General features: G+C 36.9%; 1 protein-coding gene across 1 annotated transcript in view; it reads right to left on the bottom strand.

Annotated features, from left to right (window-relative positions):
- Window positions 1-22,883, bottom strand: part of LOC106842525 (phosphatidylinositol-3-phosphate phosphatase MTMR1-like) — a 60,294-nt gene extending 37,411 nt beyond the window's left edge. Inside the window, 3 exon segments of the mRNA XM_070506458.1 lie at window positions 17,440-17,635; window positions 19,911-19,974; window positions 22,797-22,883. Coding sequence (XP_070362559.1) covers window positions 17,440-17,635; window positions 19,911-19,974; window positions 22,797-22,883 — 347 coding nt within the window.
- Window positions 22,884-23,289: the final 406 nt, after the last annotated feature.

Below are 23,289 nucleotides of genomic sequence, written 5' to 3'. Positions count from 1 at the left end.
TGTGTCTAGTTTTGTGCTAGTGCTATATGAATTTGATGACTATAGATTTGCAGTATAGTTTGAAACCAGGGAGCATGATACCTTCATCTTTGTTCTTTCTCAAGATTGCTTTGGCTATTTGGGATCTTTCTTGGGTCCAAGCAAATTTTAGGGTTCTTTGTTCTAGTTCAATGAAAAAAACCATTGGTATTTTATAAGGATTTCAGTGAATCTGTAAATTGCTTTGGGTAGTTTGGACATTTTAACAATATTAATTCATCCAATCCATGAATATGGTATATATTTCTGTTTATTTGTTATCCTTCATTTCTTTCATCACTGTCTTACAATTTTCAGAGTACAGGTATTTTGCCTCTTTGGTTAAATTTATTCCTATATATTTTATCCCTTTGATGCAATTGTAAATGAGATTCTTTTCTTAATTTCTCTTTCTGATAGCTCTTCATAACTGTATAGAAACAACTGATTTTTGTATATTAATTTTGTGTCCTGCAAGTTTACTAAATTTGTTTATTAGTTCTAAAAGTTTTTTGGTGGAGTCTTAAGGTTTTCTATATATGATATCATGTCACCTATAAATAGTGACAGTTTTATTTCTCCCTTTAAAATTTGGGATGCCTTTTATTTCTTTTTTGTGCCTACTTGCTGTGGCCAGGACTTCTAATACTATGTTGAATAAAAGTGGTAGGAGTGGGCCTTCCTGTCTTCTTCCTGATCTTAGAGGAAATCTTTCGGCTTTTCACCACTGAGTATACTGTTAGCTGTGGGTTTGTCATATATAGCCTTTATTATATTGAGGTATGTTCCTTCTATACCCACTTTGTTGACAGTTTTATCATAAATGGATGTTGAATCTGTCAAAAGCTTTTTCTATATCTATCAAGATAATCTTTCATTTGTTAATGTGGTTTATCATGTTGATTGATTTGCAGTGTTGAACCATTCTTGCATCCCTGGAATAAATCTCACTTGATTGTAGTGTATGATCCTTTGAATGTATTGTTAAGTTTGGTTTGCTAATATTTTGTCAAGAACTTTTGCATCTATATTTATCAGAGATGTTATCCTGCAATTTTATTTTTGTGTTGTCTTTGTCTGGTTTTGGTATTGAGGTAATGCTGACCTCAAAAAATGAGTTTGGAAGCATTCCTCCCTCCTCAATTTTTTGTAACAAGTTGAGAAGGATAGGTATTAACTCTTCTTTAAATGTTTGCTAGAAATCACTTGTGGGCTGTCTGGTCCTGGACTTTTGATTTTTTTGGAGTTTAATTACTGATTCAATTTAATTACTTGTAATTGATTTATTCAGATTTTCTATTTTTTATGGTTCAGTCTTGGAAAGGTATGTGTTTCTAGGAATTTATCTATTTCTTCCAGGTTTTTACAATGTGTTGGTGCATAATGGTTTGTAGTAGTCTCTTGTGATCTTTTGTATTTCTGTGGTGTCAGTTGTAACTTTCTTTCATGTCTGATTTTATCTATTTGGGCCTTCTCTCTTTTTTTCTTGATGAATCTGGCTAAATGTTTATTGATTTTGTTTCCTTTAAAAGAAAGAACTCAGTTTCATTGATCTTTTCTATTGTATTTTTGGGTCTATTTCATTTATTTCTGCTCTGATCTTGATTTCCCTCCTTCTGCTAACTTTGGGCTTTGTTCTTCTTTTTCTAATTCCTGTAGGTGTCAAGTTAGATTGTTTAAGATGTATCTTGTTTGTTGAGGTTGGCTTGTATTGCTGTGAACTTCCCTCTTAGATATGATTTTGCCACATCCCATAGATTTTGGAAAACTGTGTTTCCCTTTTCATTTCTCTCAAAGTGTTCTTTGTTTTCCTCTTTGATTTCTTCATTGATCCATGAGCACCCACAAGTTTGTGGTTTTGCTAGTTTTCTTCTTGTAATTTATTTCTAGTTTCATACTGTTGTGGTTGGAAAAGATGTTTGATATAATTTCAATCTTCTTAAGTTTATTGAGAACTGTTTTGTGGCCTAACGTGATCTATCCTGGAAAATGTTCAATGTGTACTTGAAAAGAAAGTGTATTCTGTAGGTTTTAAGGATTTTTTTTTTCCGTTTTCTCTCAAATCCCCCCGGTACATAGTTGTACATTTTAGTTGTGGGTCCTTATAGTTGTGGCATGGGGGATGCCACCTCAGCATGGCTTGATGAGTGGTGTCGTGTCCTCACTCAGGATTCAAACTGGCGAAACCCTGGGCTGCCGAAGCAGAGCCTGAAAACTTAACCTCTCGGCCACAGGGCCGTCCCCTCTATTGGTTTTAAATGTAACTTTTTGTATATATTTATTAAGTCCATCTGGTCTAATGTGTTAGTTAAGGCCCATGCTTTCCTATTGATTTTCTGCAAGGATGATCTATCAACTGATGTGAGTGGGGCATTAAAATCCCCTACTACTGTTGTATTGCTACTCTTTATGTCTGATAATATTTGCTTTGTATATTGAGGTGTTCCTATGTTGGGTGCATAAATACTTACAAATGTTATATCCTATTCTTGGACTGACTTCTTTATCATTATGTAATGCCTTTCTTTGTCTTTTGTTAGTCTTTCTTTTAAAGTCTATTTTTTCTGGTGTGAGTATTGCTGCTGCAGCTTTCTTTCATTTCCATTTGCATGGAATATCTTTTTTCATCCCTTCACTTTCAGTCTGTGTGTGTCTTTAGATCTGAAATGAGTCTCTTGTAGGCAGTATATAGATAGGTCTTATTTTTTTTTTATTTATCAACTCAGCCACCTTGTGTCTTGATTGGAGCATTTAGTCCATTTACATTTAAAGTAACTATTGATAGGTGTATACTTATTACCATTTTGGTAGTTGTTTTGTAGTTCTTCTCTGTTCCTTTCTTCTTCTCTTGGTCTCTTTCCTTGTGGTTTGATGCTTTTCCTTATTATTATATTTCAGTTCCTTGCTCTTTGTTATTTTGTGTATCTATTGTAGGTTTTTGGTTGTGGTTACCATAAAGTTTATATGTATCAACCTGTACATATAGCAGTCTGTGTTAAGGTTATACTCACTTAAGGTCGAACACATTCTAAAAGCACTACATTTTTAGTGCCTGCTACCTTGAATTTTATGTTTCTGAAGTAATACTTTACATCTTTTTATTTTGTGTAACCCTTACCTACTTATTGTAGTTATATTTGATTTTACTACTTTTGTCTTTTAATCTTCATACTAGCATGTTAAGTGGCTAAATATTTCCTTCACTAAATATTTGCCTTTACCAATGTGATTTTTTTCATTCAGATTTTTCTTATTTCTAGTTATGGCTTTTTCTTTTATGCTTAAAGAAGACCCATTAACATTTTTTGTAAGGCTGGTTTAGTGGTGATGAACTCTTTTAGTTTTTCCTCATCTGGGAAACTCTTTCTCTCTCCTTCAATTCTAAATAATGACCTTGCCAGGTAAAGTATTCTTTAAATACTTTTAAAGTATTTTGAAATAAAGTGAAAGATCACTTGATAGTCTTAAAGTGTTCCCTTGTGTATAACTTGTTTTTCTCTTGCTGCCTTTAAGATTCTTTAACTTTCGTCATTTTAATATCTTGGTGTTAGTATCTTTGGGTTCATCTTGTTTATAACTCTCTGTGCTTCCTGGACCTGGATGTCTCTTTCTTTCCCCAGGTCAAGGAAGTTTTTAGCCATTATTTCTTCAAATAAGCTTTCTGTCCCTTTCACTCTCTCTTCTGTTTCTGGGACATGTGAATGTTGGTATGCTTGATGTTGTCACAGAAGTCCCTTAAACTATCCTCATTTTTAAATTTTTTTTTCTTTTTTCTGTCTGATTAGGTGATTTCCACTATTTTCTCTTCCAGATTATTGATCCATTCTTCTGTATCATCTAATCTGTTGTTGATTCCCTCTAGTGTATTTTTTATTTATTATTGTATTCTTCAGCTCTGATTGATTCATTCTTATATTTTATAACTCTTTCTTGAAGTTCTTACTGTGTTCCTCCATTCTTCTCCCAAGTTCCATAAGCATCTTTCTGACTGTTACTTTGAACTCTTTATAAGGTAAATTACTTATTTCCTTTTCTTAGGATTATTTTTCTGTGATTTAACTTGTTCTTTCATTTGGAACACAATTTCTCTGTCTCTATTTTGTTTGGCTTTCTGTGTTGGTTTCTATGAACTATGTGAAACAGCTACCTCCCTCAGTCTTGAAGGAGCGGTCTTGTGTAGGACTGTCCTCTATGTAGACCGTGCGTGCTGGGCAACTTTGGCAGGCCAGCTGGAGTGGGTGAAGCCTGGGGTCTTAGGGCATGTTATATTGCAGGAGTCTTGGTGGGCCAGCTGGAGCAGACATGGGCTGGGGGAGTCTCTCAGGGTATGCTGCATCCAGGGCACCTTGTTGGCCCAGTTGGAGGTATGGTATGCTAGGGGCCTGGGATGCATGGGGGTGGCTTTAGTAGGCCAGCTAGAGGGTCTGGGTCATGCTTCCACCTGTGTCATCAAGGAGGAGGGTGAACACAAAAAATGGGGCTCACAGGCACCTCCCACCCTGGGAGAGTTCCAGCAGTTCCCTGCCCATTTGGCAGATGCTCTAGGGTTAGTAAATGCATTTCCTTCCCATATAGTCTAGGTACCCTTTGAATGGGTCTTTTTGCTGTGCCTGAAAGTAGGCAAACCTGTATGTGTGGGTCCTTCAGTGAAATCCCTCCCTGCTTCAGGTCATTGTGTTGCGGGTGGGGTTTACATTAATAGCTTGTCTCTATCTCTCCCACCCATCTCTATGTGATCCCTCTAATGGCTTGTTGTACAGAAGCTCTTCAATCAGCCCTGAGTTTTTCAGGAGGAATTGTTCCAAATTTAGCTATAGATTCTGTGTGTCCACGGGAGGAGATGAGTTCAAGATCTTATGCTGCCATCTTGGATCTCTTTCCCAAATATATACAACAATTGTATGTCAATTATACCTTAATAAAGCTGAAAATAATAAAAATACAAATGAAAAAATAATATTCAAACAGTGTCAATTATATTGTCCACAAGCGGAATCACTTAGATTGTATTACTTGAAACAAACTTGACTTTATCACAGAGAATAATTCTGAGTGGTAATGCAATGGGTATATTTTACTTGGTCTTTTTTATTTGTCATGATTTATTTTCACAAAATACTAAATAGTAGTTGATATTACTCCTCTTAATTTTATTTTAGGAAAAGTTGTGAAACAAAATAGAGAGTATATATATATATATATATATATATATATATATATATATACCATAAAGTATGATCATACATACTGGATTGTCTGCAACTGTCTCAGCTGTGACTTTTGTCCTACTGTAATCATTAGCTGTGCCCCCTTTGACACTCAGGAATATCATGTTTGGAAAATAAAACATTTTCACAGCAACAAAAAGTAGGACTCATTGTGCAAAAACTTTCATGATTTTGTTTCTATTTCAAAAATATGTGAGATAAACAGTATTGGAATATAAAGTTAAATGCTATTTATTTTGCTTAAGTGAATATCAAAATAGAACTTATATTGCAGATGTAGCTTATTTGGTTTTATAATTTCCAGGTGTTAAATTTATTTTCATTGATTTATATGATTTTATAGTGGAATATAAATCAGAACTATATCCACTGGCTTCCATATCCCTTTATGTCATAAATCTTGGTGTGGTTATCCCTTAGACCCCAATGTACTTGTTATGTCAAAGGAGCAAAGTCTGCTGCTTTCAGAATTCCACACAGTTGCCAGTTGCAGAATTCTATGCAGTAGTCAGTGTACATTCCTGTGTATTGCGCTGTAAACTGAAACAAGATATAGAGTTCTTCTGCAAACTTCTAGGGTATAGGGAAAAGAAGCCCTAAAATGAGTAATAACAGCTGGTGAGAACAGCATTTGAATCACCTAAGAGTCCTGGGTAGCTTCTCAATGGCATCAGCTTTGCTGGCAGTACAAATAGGAAGGGCTAGTTTTCCTTGCATTGAGGTAAGAAAAGTGTAAATTTTATGGTACTTTGGTTTCTCTTCCCATGTTAACGTTCATCAGTTTAACACTTTGTTTGCCTTTTCCCAAGTGGCTGGTGCAGCTACCCTTCATCCTCTTGCTTTCATATAGGCACACGATCTTCTATCCAAGTTCTTCATTATTCCCTAATGTGGTTTCTTTATCATGTGTGGTTTCCTAGCTACATGGTGTGTGGATGAAAAGGAACTCTTGGAGGTGGAATCTGGACCAAGATATAATCTGGACCAAGGTATGAAGTAGATTCAAGACTAGGCCATAAGGTGCATAAATCTATGTCCACAAACAGGGCAAGTCGTTTATTACCAGCTAAAGAAGTTGTGTCCTCATCCCTCTTTATAGGGAAACCCACTAATGCATGCAAACACCTTTGTAAAAGGTCACCACCCATGTCTCCCCCTGCCCTAGGGTCAGTTTGAGGCAGGGAGGCACAAAAAGATGCAGGGGAAGCAGTGGGAGTTGGCACTGCAGAGAAAAGAGCAAAGTTCCATAAAGGGAAAATGCCTTTAATTCTTGCATTTCCTCACTTTTCTTCTGTTTATCCAAATAATTTTTTAAAAAATTTTCTTAGAATGATTTCAACCCATACAGCCAGTAATTCATGTGTTTGGGTTGTTGGACATTTGGATGATTCCTGTCTAAGAACCCCAAGAAATACGTTAATTTATCCACATCAAAAGAAGCATCCTCAGGTGACTGGATTCTCATTTATCTATTCCAAACAGGACATAGAGATATTATATTAGCGCTTTAAGAGAAAAACCTGCAGGCAACATTCTTGGCTTCCTGTGTATTCTAACCATATGGTGATCTTGATGGAATTTTAGAGCCCATATTACCTAAGATTGTTCAATAGTAGCATCTTGAATTTAGGGAGGAAAGTCCATCCAGCTAGCATTCTGAAAGAATGGAGAGCTAGAGAGACACTTTTTAAATTCAGGGTCTCTTATCTGATGTTGTGTGGTCACAGGCCGTCAGCTGATCTACTCAGTTCAGGAGCTTCCAGATATCCAGTCCCTGTCACCAGAAATATAACTAAAAACAAAATCTCCTCCTAATCCAGAAAAACTATTCACAAAGATAGAAAAGAAAGAAAATTTGTTTTTATCAAAAGACATTAAACCAGAATGTAATGTATATCACAATCCATTAAGAAAGTGCAAAGACAGAAAGAAATCTCACCCTTTTATTTAGCCAAGTAGACACAGCCCATTCCATCTATATTTTCAAGAACAATAACAACTAGCCCTCAAGTAAGAGGACTTGACAGAACCATTAATCACACATAGTTCATCCTAAATTCAGTTGGTAATTGGGGGAACCATCTGTACTAGCTAACTGGCATTATTCATAGAAAAAATAAACTTCTCATGTCTTTATGACAAAAGGTAGTTTTGGAAGTTGGATTGAGATGTCTACCAAAGTGAGGCTCCTATCCTCTGACAGAAACAAGGATATAAGGACATTATTTTCCTTGATAATTACATTTCAAAGAGATGACCCTCACGTCCTAGAGAAAGATATTCCTGGGTTGTAAACTGGCAAGAGGCTTGTGAAAATATTTACATATCAAAGAGGCAGAGAAAGAATTTACAACTAAAGCTTTTTATTTTATTTTATTTTATTGAAGTCATATTGGTCTACAACATTGTGTAATTTCAGGTGTACACCATTATGCATCAGTTTCTACATAAACTGCACCATGCCCACCAGCAACAGTCAGGCTCCCATCCATCACCATACAAGTGCGCCCCTCCACTCCCTTCACCCAACCTGCCCATCCCCTTCCCCTCTGGTAAGCTTCAATCTATTCTCTTTATCCAGGTGTTTATCTTCCATGTATGAGTGAAATCATACAGTGTTTGTCTTTCTCTGTCAGCCTTATTTCACTTAACATAGGTCCATCCATTTTGTCGCAAATGGGACAATTTTGTCTTTTTATCTCTGAGTAGTATTTCATTGCATATATATACACCACATCTTCTCTATCCCTTCATCAATTGATGGGCACTTGGATTGCTTCCATGTCTTGGCTATTGTGAATAATTCTGCAATGAAAATAGGGATGCATAAATCTTTTTGAATTGTTGATTTCATATTCTTTGGATAAATACCCAGTAGTGGAATAGCTGGGTCATATGATATTTCTAATTTTAGTTTTTTGAGAACTCTCCATACTGTTTTCCATAGTGGCTGCACCAGTTTGCATTCCCACCAGCAGTGTATGAGGGTTTCCATTTCTCCACATCCTCTCCAACACTTGTTATTTCTTGTCTTGTTAACTATAGCTATTCTGACAGGTGTGAGGTGATATATCATTGTAGTATCATTGTAGTCCTTTTGGGGTTTTTTTGAGGAAGATTAGCCCTAAGCTAACATCCACCATCACTCCTCCTCTATTTGCTGAGTAAGACTGGCCTTGAGCTAATATCCTTGCCCATCTTCCTCTATTTTATATATGGGATACCTGCTACAACCTGGCTTGATAAGCAGCACATAGGTCCGTACCTGGGATCCAAACTGGTGAATTCTGGGACACAGAAGCAGAACGTGTGAAATTAACCACTGTGCCTCCAGGCTGACCCCTATCTCATTGTAGTTTTGATTTGCAGTTCCCTAATAATTAGTGACATTGAACATCTTTTCATGTGCCTGTTGGCCATGTTTATATCTTCTTTGGAAAAATGTCTGTTCACAACCTCTACCCATTTTTTGACCGGGTTGTTTGTTTTTGAATTGCATGGGTTCTTTATATATTTTGGAAATTAACCCTTTGTCAGATATATGATTTGCAAATATTTTCTCCAAGTTGGTGGGTTGTCTTTTTGTTTTGTTCATGGTTCCCTTTGCCTTGCAGAGGCTCTTTAGTCAGATGAAGTCCGATTTGTTTATTTTTTCTTTTGTTTCCCATGCCTGAGTAGACATGGCATTCGAAAACATCCTTCTGAGACCAATGTCAAAGAGTGTACTGCCTATATTTTCTTCTAGGAGTTTTATGGTTTCTGGTCTTACATTCAAGTCTTTAATCCACTTTGAGTTAACTTTTGTGTGTGGTGTAAGATAACGGTCTGCTTTCATTCTTTTGCATGTGGCTGTCCAGTTTTCCCAACACTACTTATTGAAGAGATGTTCCTTTCTCCATTATATGTTCTTGGCTCCTTATCAAAGATGAACTCTCCATAGATCTGTGGTTTTATCTCTTGGCTTTCAATTCTGTTACTGATCTGTGTGTCTGTTTTTGTGCCAGTACCATGGTGCTTTGATTACTATACCTTTGTAGTATATTTTGAAGTCAGGGATTGTGATGCCTCCAGCTTTGTTCTTTTTTCTCAGTATTGCTTTGGCTATTTGGGGTCTTTTGTTGTTCCATATAAATTTTACGATTCTTTGATTTATTTCCACGAAGAATGTCATTGGGATTCTGATTGGGATTGCATTGAATCTGTAGATTAATTTGGGTAATATGGACATTTTAGCTATGTTTACTCTTCCAATCCATGAGCATGGAATATCTTTGCATTTCTTTATGTCTTCTTCGATTTCTTTCAATAGTCTTATAGTTTTCAGTGTATAAGTCTTTCACCTTCTTGGTTAAACATACAACCTCCCAAAACTGAATCAAGAAGAAATAGACAATATGAATAGACCAATCACAAGTAAAGAGATTGAAACACTAATCAAAAACCTCCCAAAATACAAAAGTCCAGGACCAGATGGCTTCTCTGGAGAATTCTACCAAACATTCAGAGATTTAATACCAGTGCTTCTCAAACTTTTCTGAAATATTAAAGAAAGAGGGACAGTTCCTAACTTATTCTACAAGGCCAACTTTACCATGATACCAAAACCAGACAAGGACAACAAAAAAAGGAAAATTACAGACCAATATCACTGATGAACATAGATGCAAAAATCCCCAACAAAATATTAGCAAATTGAATACAACAATACATTAAAAGGATTATACACCATGATCAAGTGGGATTTATTCCAGTGATGCAGGGATGTTCAACATCTGCAAGTCAATGTGATACACCACATTAACACAATGGGGAATAAAAATCATGTAATCATCTCAATAAATGCATAGAAAGCATTTGACAAGATCCAACGTCAATTTATGACAAAACCTCTCAATAAAATGGGTATAGAAGGAAAGTACCTCAACATAATAAAGGCCATATATGACAAACACATAGCCAACATCATACTTAACAGTGAAAAATGGAAAACCTTCCCTCCGAGAAAAGGAACAAGACAAGGGTGCCCACTCTCACCACTCCTATTCAGCATAGTACTGGAGGTTTTGGCTTGAGAAACTAGGCAAGAAAAAGAAACAAAAGTGATGCAAATTGGAAAGAAGTAAAACTCTCTCTGTTGTGGACGACATGATTCTGTATATAGAAAACCCTAAAGAATCCAGCAGAAAGCTATTAGAAATAATCAACAGCTACAGTAAAGTTGCCAGGTACAAAATCAACTTACAAAAATCAGATGTATTTCTATATATTAATAACAAACTAGAAGAAAGAGAAGTCAAGAATACAATCCCATTTACAATTGCAACAAAAAGAATAAAATAGCTCAAAATAATTTTAAAAGCTTTTAAAAATGATCTATAAAAAGAGAAGAGTGAGATCTCTGAGGTTAGGTCATCTGGATTCTCTACGGGTCTGGGTGAGAGGCAGATCAGGGACTTAGAGGGAGGAAGAAGCCTGTGTAAGGTTTAGTCAAGCTGAGAGGAACATTAAAGCCCTCTTGAACATAGGCACATTTGTGCTTTAGCATCCTTTGCATGCAACCTATAGTTATTTTTCAGATATTTTATGTCTTAGTCAGTTTTCATAGAAGTAAATCATTTTTATCCTGATTTTCAAAGTTCTCTCAAAGCTATTATAATGTTGCTGTAAATCTAATCCTAATAACATAATATCTTTACTTACTTTTTATTTTCCATGGCACCCATTTCCTGGCCAGCACTTGCTCTTAAGCAAAAGACAAAGACCAAAATCACAGTCAGATTGACCATGTTATCTATATACTAAAGATTTATACCCAAAGGCAGTGTCATAATTTCAAAGCAGAAATTAACAAGTAAAAGTTGGAAATCACAAAAATGTATCTAGGGATGTTTCATGGACTAATTAAAACTATCACTGAGATCTCTCTTTCTTCTTCTGTTTTTTTTTTACAAAACCCCAAAATGCCTTGCTCTTTTTCACTACATACCATCAAAATGTGTTTTGTTCTGATTCAAATTCAATTCGGGTATGAATCACTCTAAGATTACTTGGGTAAGAAAGAGATCCAAAGCCTAAATGAGATTTTTATTTCTCAAATCTGAAAAAAATGTTTTTAAAGAAAGGTGGTTGTTATTTCATTGACATAGTCTTTTTTTTTTTTTCCTGGAACAACTTCTAAGTCTTCTATTTTTAATTTAGTTTCTTTTAAAATTCCTGAAATTTGGAGTGATGTCACCAAGACAGTGACGTAGGTTGATCCTGACATTGCTCCCCCTCACAGGAAAAGCAACTGACAACGACTCATGGACAAGACACTCTTGAGAGAATCCTAGAACACAGGGGTGAGGCTGAAGCAACGCCTGCACCACAGAGACCAAAACAGATCAGATTAGAAGGGGAAGAGGAGAGGCGACTTGACGACCAAATTGCCCTCCCCCAGGCCAGCACAGAACCATGTTGAGAGGTCTCCCCTGAGCTTCCAATAAGTCCAGAGGGAAAGCAGAGTCCAGCGTGGACATCCAGCAGCCCAGGGGCGTGGTCACTTCCTGGGAGCTCTCACTGCAGTCTCATCCCACAGATATTGCATAGGGATCTGCAAGGCTTGACCACGGGGAATCTGATTATAATGGAGAAGTGGGGAGAGGCTTGCAACAACCAGCACTTGGATTATGGCAGACTGAATTCCTGCCTGCACTCAGGAATAAATTTAACTAACAAGGTATGTACTAACATGCTTACTAGCATAACTAACATTATGATATTAGCATAAAGACAGACACATAGACCAATGGAACAGAATCAAGAACCCTGAAATAAACCCTTGTATACATGGTCAACTAATATTTGACAAGATAGCCAAGAATAATTAATGGAGAAAAGACAGTCTCTTGAATAAATGGCTGTGGGAAAATTGCATATTCACATGTGAAAGAATGAAACTAGACCCCTAATTTACATCATTGACAAAAATTGGCTTGAAATGAATTAAAGACTTAAAGGTAAGACCTGAAACCATAAAACTCCTAGAAAATAATATAAAGAAAAAGCTCTTTCATATGGGTCTTGGCAATGATTTTGGATATGAACCTTAAAGCACAAGTAAAACAATAAAAAATAAACAAATGAGATTACACATCATACATAAAAATGTTCTGCACAACCAAAGAAATGACCAACAAAATGAAAAGATAACCAACAGAATGAAATATTTGCAAACCATATATTTGAAAAGGGGTTAATATCCAATGTATATAAAAACTCATACAACTCAATAGAAAAAAAAAATCCAATTAAAAAATGGCCAAGGGGGGCTGGCCCCGTGGCCGAGTGGTTAAGTTCGCGCGCTCCGCTGCAGGCGGCCCAGTGTTTCGTTAGTTCGAATCCTGGGCGCGGACATGGCACTGCTCATCAGACCACGCTGAGGCAGCGTCCCACATGCCACAACTAGAAGAACCCACAACAAAGAATACACAACTATGTACCAGGGGGCTTTGGGGAGAAAAAGGAAAATAAAATCTTTAAAAAAAAAAAAAATGGCCAAGGACTTGACTAGCCATTTTTCCATAACTGATATATACAAATGGCCAACAGGTATATGAAAAGGTGCTCAACATCACTAATTGTTAGGGAAATGCAAGTCAAAATCACAATGAGCTATCACGTCATGCTTGTTGGAATGGCTATTATCAAAAAAACAAGAGATAAATACTGGTGAGGATGTGGAGAAAAAGGAACACTTGTGAACTATTGATGGCATTATAAATTGGTACAGCCACAATGGAAAACAGTAAGGAGGTTCCTCAAAAAATTAAAAATTGATCTGCCATATATCCAGCAATTCTACTTCTGGGGATATATCTGAAGGAAATGATAACAATGTGTTGAAGAGACATACGCAGTCGCATGATCATAGCAGCATTATTTACAACAGCTAAGGCTTGGAAACAACCTAAGTGTCCATCAATGGACAAATGTGTAAAGAAGTATGGGGCTATATATACAATGGAATATTATTCAGCCATAAAAAAGAAGAAAATCCAGCCATTTGCAACAACATGGATGGTCCTGGAGGGCAGTATGCTCAGTGAAATAAGTCAGACAGACAAAGGCAAATTCTGTATGATCTCCCTTATTATGTGAAATCTAAAAAAAGAGAAAGAGAAAACACAAACTTATAGAAAAACAGATCAGATTTGTGGTTACCAGAGGTGGGAGGAAGGAGAGGTGGGGGGGAGTTGGATGAAGGTCAAAAGGTACAAAACTTCCAGCTATAAGGTAAATAAGTACTAGGGATGTAATGTACAACATGATGCCTATAGTTAACACTGCTATATGGTATGTATGAAAGTTGTTATGAGAGTAAATCCTAAAAAGTTTTCATCACAAGGAAAAATAGTCATTCGTCTTTTTTTTTCTGTAGCTATATGAGATAATGGATGTTAACTAATCTTATTGTGGTATTTCACAACATGCATAAGTCAATTCATTATGCTATACACCTTAAACTTATACAATGTTGTGTGCCAATTGCATATCAATAGAACAGGAAAAATAAATTCCTGACATTTGCCCAGACACATAATACCCCTTGACATTTTTGTCTATGGATAGTTTTGAAAATTATTTTGTTTTGTTATTTATTCTGCTAGTTTGGGTATGTCACTTAATGTCACAGAGATTTAGCTCTTCATTTTAAAACGTGAGATTATAATGCTTGCCTTAGTTAACTCATTCATGAGTTGTAAAAATAAGTAATACGATGAATGTGTGGGAGATTTGAAAGTTAGAATTCTTAATTCCTTAAGGAATGTATGTTTCTCCAGGTTTATTTCTCTTACCTAGAATCACTATCAGGAAACTACAAAGTTTTTTTAACCAAAATCTTCCTTTAGTTAATTGTTTTGCAAAATATGATGACCATTAAATTGATGGTTTGATTAAAGAGTTGAAAATCAACACTTGGCAAAGCTATACAGTTCAGAAAATAATATTAGTAATGGAGAAGGTTCCTGAGGGAGATCATGTGCTCTGGACTTGCAAGGAAGATAAATCACAGTCTCACATAACGTTATTGAATAGAGGAGTTAACACTTAACTAACAGATAATTTCAATCAACTACAATTCACCATGATCACATACCTAGATTAAATGAGTTTTTTCAATTAACTATAAATATTTCAAACTCAACTATATAGGATATAAATTTAAAATACCAATCATGCTCACCTTGTGTCAAGTCTTTAAGATTTATGAAATGTTAGAAGATTCCTAATATTGAAATTGTAATCTAAATTTGTAGACTGCAGAGGCCAAGAACTGTACATCATCATTCAGATGTTTGGCACTATAGATGGAACTTCACAAGTTTCATTTTTTTATAACAATTTTGAAAAGTTACTTTCAAAAATTTCTATAGTTCAACAAAATTGAAACTATTACAGGAGATGATCCGCATTGTACGTCATCAGGGAAATGCAAATGAAAACAACAACAAAATACCACTATACACCTATGAGAATGGCCAAAATGCAGAACACTGACACCAACAAATGCTGGGGAGAGTGTAGAGCAACAGGAGCTCTCATTCGTTGCTGGTATGAATCCAAAATGGTGCAGCCACTCTGGAAGATAGTTTGGTAGTGTCTTCCAAACCTAAACATTCCCACTGTATGGTCCAGCAGTTGTATTCCTTGGTGTTTACCCGAAGGAGTTGAAAAACTTAAGTCCACACAAAAATCTGCACAAGGATGTTTATAGCAGCTTTGTCCATAATTGCTAAACCTTGGAAGCAACCAAGATGTCCTTCAGTAGGTGAATAAAGTATGGTACATCTACATAATGGAATATTATCCAACATTAAAAAGAAATGATCTATCAAGCTATGAAAAGACATGGAGGAATCAAATGCATATTACTAAGTGAAAGAAACCGATCTGAAAAGGCTACGTGTTGAAGATTCCAACTATATCACGTTCTGGAAAAGGCAAAACTATGGAGACAAGAAGATCAGTGGTTGCTGGGGTGGGGGGCAGCTGAATAGTTGGAGCACAGAGGATTTTAAGGGCAGTGAAAATACTCTGTATGATATTATAATGATGGATATGTGTCACTATACATTTTTCCAAACTCACAGAATGTCTAACACCAAGAGTGAACCCTAAAGTAAACTGTGCACTTTGCGTAATTATGCTGTGTCAATGTAGGTTCATTGTTAGTAAAAAAAGAGTACCATTCTGGTGATGGATATTGATAATTGGAGAGGCTATGCACGCATGGGGCAGGGGGCAAATGGGAAATCTTTGCACCTTCCTCTTAATTTTGTGGTAAACCTCAAACTGCTGTAAAAATAATAAAATCTTTAAAAAATGCACAAAACCTGTATGTTACCCAATGTCCTCATTTATCCATTTGATCATATTTATTTTATCCTACATGTTGTCTCTGGCTATACGTCATTTTGCATAAAATAATCACAATATAATCAATAAAAATAAAATACATATGTGTAAATTAACTAATAAATGTAAGGATTTATTAAATTACATTTATATAGTAGATTAATTACACATAATGTACTATCTGCATGTACTAGGTAATTTAATGTATCTATATAAAATACAGTTTTAAAATTTTATCATTTGATATGTATTTTTGGAAGTATATTTTTATAACTATGAAAGACTGAAATTACTTAAAATAGAAATCACAATAACATATGCCATTTCTTCCATTCTTGTACTGTATATCTGAGATTGGAGGTAAAAAACCTAATATTTTTTCTTTGAATATTTGTCAAATAAGAGAAACTCAAATAGTTTAAAATTTTTTCAATACTACGTTATTGTAGTTTATAGATTTAGTAATATCTTAAAATTGATGTATTTTATATTTTTTTCTAATAACGTCTAAAGCTGGCTACAGATTGCAGGGGAAAATACTGCACTCGGTTTTAGCTGTGTTTCAACTACAATACGTGAACGCATATGCTTCCTCAAGCATAGCACTGAGGCAATTGCTCTGTGAGACTCAGAAATCAACAGCATTGTCACAAATGTTCTAAGTGCAATATTATGAAAAATATCATATTTTGCCGGATGGAACTATAAGAATTACTGTAATTTTTAACCTCTGTCAACAGAATTATTTTTATATCAAAAGCATTTCAAGACATGTTTTGAGCTTTTCTGTAAACAATTGTAGATATGCAAATAAATAAATTCAAACATTACAACTAGTTTGAATCACTATTCAACAGAGCTTTCATTATCCATGCAGGAATCCTTTATTATTTTCATGTATTTCATTTCTAGTTATAGTTAAAAAAAAAAACCCACACTGCAGAAATCTCTCTCACATTTTGTGATAATGATGTGTTACTTTGTTTTCTTAAAGCATTTACATTTTGAGCAACATTCTTTATGGCTTTCTATAAGGTAGCAATAATGTCACCTTTTGGGTACCCTGCTGATTTCATTCAGCACCCTACTCCCACTCAAAATTGCTTTGTCTCACAAGTTCTGGCATTAAAAATTTGCTAGTGAACTTTCGGTTAGCTGCTAGCATATCACAAGGAAGGTTTTCCTTCCCATCTTTGTCATTTTTTGATCTCTGGCAGCAACAACTACAAAGGATTATTTTTAGCCTTTTGTTTTCCTTACTTTTTTTCCTCTTTTTTCCATCTTTCTCTTTCTTTTTTTGGCTGTTTCTCTTGTCAAAATGCCTCAAAAATACAGCTCTAGGTATACAACTTGTACAATCATCTTCAAACTTTAACCAATCCAGGTTAAGAAAAAAATAACAGATAATAGTAGCAAGTATTACTTAGGCTGTTACTTAGGTAGCTGTCAATGAGCTTCTCAGCATTCATGCCTTTGTGTGGTCCCCTACCACATTGATTCTAGTCAATTCTAGTCTGTTTCAACAATAGAACACATAAGTTATACTGGGCCAGTTTCGTGTCCAGTCCTTAATTGTCTTGGAAACTTCTTTTTTTTTCCCCCAGCAGCACTCTAAGTAGGAATGTGCTATGTTGCAGTCCTGAGCCACCTTGTATGAAGTCCAGGCTTCTTTCTGGAAAGAAAAAAGCCATGTGGAGAGGCCCTGGAGAATGAAACACTATAGAGAGAGTGCAGAAAAAGAAGCACTAAGGTGCCAGACATTCAGCACCAGCTCCTGTCCCCGTCACCATGTTACCCTGTGTGAGAGTCTCCAAGAGCACCCAGCACAGGGACTGCTCTGCTGAGACCCAGCCGGCCCACAGAATCAGGAACTGCAATAGCAACAGAGCCCTGGAACTGTGTCTGGTACCTAGAAGCAGACTGCTGACACAGCGAACATCTTAAATTTGCAGCTTCGACTTTGGGAACGGGTGGTGGGCAGAACTGAAGAGCTGCAAAGAGATGGTGAAGGTTTGAAAAACATAAGCTAATAGTTACTGGAGTCTGGAAGAAAGAGGACTAAAGATGTGTACTGGAAGAATAATTAGCAAAACTGTAAGCTGCAGTAACAGGAAATGTGGAAAGGGAACCTGGTGGATTTGTGGATTGGTGTAAGGAGATTCCTGGCAGGAGATTGAAAGCATCAACCAGCTTCTTTAGGCTGCCTATTATAGAGAAGCGAGATAAATCTTAAAAAAGAAAGAAAGAAAGAAAGAGAGATGCTCAGGTTTCAGACAGAATTTATAGAAAATATTAAAAATCCAGGACTTCCTTGGGACTAAAATAAAAGTTTTTCGTACAGAGCCTGCCTCTTCAGAAAACAAGAACCTCCAGGAAGGAAATGGCTTCTGGGAAAAGATCAGATACAGGGCTCTGACAGTAAGCATAGCTTCAGGGTAAATTTCAGGTAAAGAGTGTGGCTGTAAGACCCTTTATTGAGACCTCGGGAAGATTTAAGAGGGTACTTTATCGATTCTTTCAGCTAGACACAAAGCCCTCAAAGAATATTAAGAGTGTGCCTTGTATACCCTCCAACTAAACAACTGGGATTCTAAAATTCTTCGGGGCACTATCCCACAGCACCTTGACTCCTAGCCCAGGTATACCATTGGTATAGTAACAAGCAATTCCATAATCTCTGTTTATATGTTACTTTGGGAATAAGTAAAGGAAAGATTCTTTCAAGCCATTAGGAAATATAGTGATATAAATAACTGAAGAAATATCAATTATTAATTGAGAATGTTTTTACTATTAAAAGGAAATCTAGGTTCTGATAAAAGACAGCAATGTAGGAGGATCCTGAACTCACCTCCTCCTATGAACACCCCAAATCTACAGCTACATATGGAACAATTTTCCCCGGAAAAACCCCCCAAACTAGCTGAGTGACTCTTGCACATTGGGCAACCAACATAAACCCACATGGAAGCAGGTAGGGGAGCCTGAGACACTATCTTGCTACAAACCTCACCCCTGATGAGGCAACATATAGTCAGGAGACAACTCCCCACTTCGAGTTTCTCACTGAGGAGTGAAGGCTTTGAACCCCACATCTGGCACTCCAACTTTTAATACCCACTCCCGAGAAATGAGCCCCCAAAACATCTAGCTTTGAAAGCCAACGAAGCTTGCATCCACAAGACCCACAGGCCATAGAGAGCTGAGAAACAGTTTTTAAAAGGCTTGCATGCATGAACTCACCCACCCCTGAGCCCAGTGCAGAGGCAGCCAACTGAAATGTGCCCAGACTTTCTGTGAAAGAGGTTTACTTTCTTATCTGAAAGCATCAGCCTAGGGGCAGGCATCAAATTTCACACACATCTAGGGGCCTCCTGACATAACCTCCTTAGAGGCTGATGGATGCCCTCTTTGCACTCTCCCCCCTGGGCTGCGGAGCCAGGCCACTGAAGATCCATCCAGCCCCTGGCCACTCCCACAGGATCTCTGGCTGTCCCTTCCCCCTCTGGGACACAGCCAGAGTCCATGAGTCAGACGCAGTTGGCAGGCTTCTGCCCTGCCTGGGATCCTCCTCTCCCGGAGCTTCCCAGTGTTCTGAATTCTGGGAGGGGCCTCTCCACTAATGCCGAGTAGAGGCTTTCCCTGTGGCTGGTGTGGGACCCTGGAGTTTACCCCTGGGCCACGGAGCCGGGCCGCTGGAGCTCCACCCAGCCTCCGACCACTCCCACGGGATCTCTGGGTGCCCCTTGCCACCTCTGGGACACAGCCGGAGTCCGTGAGTCCAGCGGCAGCTGGCGGGCTGCTGCCCTGACCAGGATCCTCCTCTTTGGGAGCCTCCCAGAGTTTCAAATGCTGGGGGCCTCTCCACTAATGGCAAGTAGAGGCTTTCCCTGCTGCTGGTGCAGGACCCTGGAGTTTCCCCCTGGGCTTAGGTGTAATTGCGGGGAGCTTAGGTAGGGCTGTAGTCATCTGTTTCCACTGTCGCTCCACCAGTTTGCACACACTCCCGCCCTTGGTGCGTGGCAATGCTATGGGGGAGTCCGCTGGATGAAAGCCGCTTGCAGGTACTAGGCTGTCCAGGGGTTGGGGGTCAGAGAGTTGTCACCTATCTCCACCTCCTCCCGGGGGGAAGTCTGTCCACCTTCCAATGTATAGTAGCACGGGTCTCTCAGGCGTCCTGAGATGCTGTATGGATATCCTTTGTTAACCGATGAATGTCCAGTTAGTTGTAGATTCGAAGAGGAAGAGACAAAGAAGACTACTCACTCTGCCATCTTGGTGATGTCATCCCAAAAACATTTCCAAGGAGGAAGCTCACAGTGAGGAATGTCTACATCAAGAAACAAGAAAGAGCTTTGATAGCAAAGTACCAGAAAGGGAAATTAAAAAACCAATGCATTCACCGTTGTATCAAAAAGAATAGAATACCTAGGAATAAAGATGAAAGACCTATACACAGAAAACTATAAGACATTTGCTGAAAGAAATTAAAGTCACAAATAAACAGAAAGATACTCTGTGCTCATGGATTGCAAGATTTAATAGTGTTAAAATGTCCATACTACCCAAAGCAATACATAGATTCAAAGCAATTTCTATCAAAATTGCAATGGCATTTTTCATGAAACTAGAATAAACAATCCTAAAATTTGTATGGAATCACAAAAGACCCTAAATAGCCAAAGCAGTCTTGAGAAAAAAGAACAAAGCTGGAGGCATCATGCTCCTTGATTTCAAACGATATTACAAAGCTACAGTAACTAAAACAGTATGTATGGCATAAAGAGAGACATGTAGATCAATGGAACGGAATAGAGAGCCGAGAAATAAACCCACGCATATATGGTCAATTAGTTTACAACAAAGGATCCAAGAGCATACAATGAAGAAATGACAGTCTCTCAATAAATGGCATTGTGAAAACTGGACAACACATGTGAAAGAATGAAACTGAATCACTCCTCTTACACCATACATAAGAATTAACTCAAAACGGATTAGACTTTAATGTAAGACCTGAAACCATAAAACTAGAAGAGAACATAGGCAGTAAGCTCTTTGACGTTGGTCTTGGTGATGATTTTTTTGGATTTGACACTAAAAGCACAGGCAACAAAAGCAAAAATAAAATACAAGTGGGACTACATCAAAGTAAAACGCTTCTGCACAGCAAAGGAAACTATTAACAAAATGAAAAGGCAACCTACTAAATGGGAAAAAATATTTGCAACTCATATCTGATAAGGAGTTAATATCCAAGATATATAAAGAACTCACGTAACTCAATAGTAAAAAAGCAATCTGATTAAAACGGAGGCAGAGGATCTCAATAGATGGTTTTCCAAAAAAGATGTACAGATAGTCAATAGGTACGTGAAAAGATGCTCTACATCATTAATCATCAAGAAAATGCCAGTCAAAAACACAATGAGATATCTCCTCTCACCTGTTAGAAGGACTATTACCAAAAAGACTAGAAATAACAAGTGTTGGCAAAGATATGGAGAAACAGGAAGCCTTGTGCACTGTTGGTGGGGATGTAACTTGCTGCAGCCAAAATGGAAAACAGTATGGAGCTTCCTCAAAAATTTGAAAATAGGAGCCAGCCTGGTGGCACAGTGGTTCAGTTCGCATGCTCTGTGTCAGCCGTCCGGTGTTCACTGGTTCGGATCCCTGGTCTGGACCTACTCACTGCTTGTCAAGCCAAACTGTGTCAGGAGTCCCACATGTAAAATAGAGCAAGATGGGCACAGATGTTAGCTCAGAGCCAGTCTTCCTCAGCAAAAAGAGAGGATTAGTGGCAGATGTTAGCTCAGGGCTAATCTTCCTCAAAAAAAAAAAAAAAATTGAAAATATAACTACATGTGATCCAGCAATTCCACTTCTGGGTTTTTACGCAAAGAAAACAAAAACACTAACTTGAAAAGATATATGCACCCTTGTGTTTATTGTAGCATTTTTTTTTTTACAATAACCAAGACATGGGAACAACCTAAGTGTCCTTGATGGATGAATGGAAAAACAAGATGTGGTGTACACACACACACACACTGGAATATCATTCAGCCGTAAAAAAGAATAAAATCTTGCCATACGCAGCAACATGGATTGACTTTGATGGCATCAAGCCAAGTGAAATAAGTCAGACAGAGAAAGACAAGTACTGTATGATGTCACTTAGATGTGTAATCTAAAACAAACAAAAACATTCAAGCTCATAGATACAGAGAAGAGATTGGTGTTTGCCAGAGGTGAGGGGGTAGTCGTGGGCAAAAAGGATGAAGGTGGGCAGAAGGTACAAGCTTATAGTTACAAAATAAGTCCTGGGGATGTAATGTACAGCATGGTGACTACAGTTCATAATATTGTATTGCATGTTTGACAGTTGCTAAGAGTAGATCTTAAAAGTTCTCATAACAAGTTAAAAAAAATTGTAATCATGTGTGGTGACAGATGTTAAATAGACTTATTGTGGTGATCATTTTGCAATATATACAATTATCAAATCATTATGTCATACACCTGTAACTAACATAATGCTATATGTCAGTTATACCTCAAAAAAATTAAGACTAAATTAATAAGTACAACTGAATGATACATAATATATTGTATAATTATTTTTAAAAAGTATTTAAAAAGTAGGAGAGAAAAATAAAATTTTAAAATAACAAGCTTAGAAACAACAAAGTGTTAAAGTCACTTAAGGATCTTGGAAATTACCTAAGCAGAAACACTATAGTATATAATTCCTGCTAATATAGAAAATTTCCAGAATAATTTAAATAAATACAATTATATATCATTCTTAACGTTAAGTAACATAATACTTATATTGGCTCATCTAACCTATAAACAAGTACAAGAAGTTCAGGGATTAACTAGCCTCTTCATGAAAACAAACACAAATCTTATTTATAAAAAATTAAAATATACACTCTGATAAAAAAATAAGGGAAAAGGTATAACAATCTTTTTGTATGAATCTTTCCTTTAACATATATTAATTCAACCAATATTTTTTAATATCTCATATGTACCCATCAAAAATCATGGATTTTGGGAAAACTCACAAACTTTAATAGGCGTGATTCCAAAGAAGTTGGAAGCAAATTTTTCTTTTTGGTTTTTAAACAAAAATTTATTTCTCACCATTCTGGAGGCTGAGAAGTCCAAGATGAAGGCAATGGCAGATTCTGTGTCTGGTGAGAGCCCACTTCCTGGTTCACAGATGACCATGTTCTCACTGGTCCTCACGTGGTGGAAGGAGACACTTTTTTTTCCCAATTATTTTATTGAGATCATAATCATGTATAACATTGTATAATTACGGGTGTACAAGACATACCTATTTTTTAAACCCTAATTATCCAATTAGTTTGATATGTCTAAGGATTCAGATGGATTGTGTGAACTTGGATTCTAATAGAAAAATGATTCTGAGTTAGTAGTTTCTGGAGAAGTTTTTCTTTCTGTTTTACTCCCAGGCTCACTTAAAGCATTAATAGTTTTTCAATTTTGGTGTTTTGGTGGAGACCACGGTGGCATTCATCTGTTCTTTTATGTTAAATTTAGGTTAGTCTTGCTGAACTGATAAAATAGAGATCATTTAAAATTATTTTTTCCAACTCTAGATTATTAAGTT

This window comes from Equus asinus, chromosome 3 (genome assembly GCF_041296235.1).
Source record: "Equus asinus isolate D_3611 breed Donkey chromosome 3, EquAss-T2T_v2, whole genome shotgun sequence".
Classification (NCBI taxonomy): domain Eukaryota; kingdom Metazoa; phylum Chordata; class Mammalia; order Perissodactyla; family Equidae; genus Equus; species Equus asinus.
This window is presented reverse-complemented; position numbering and strand designations above follow the sequence as displayed.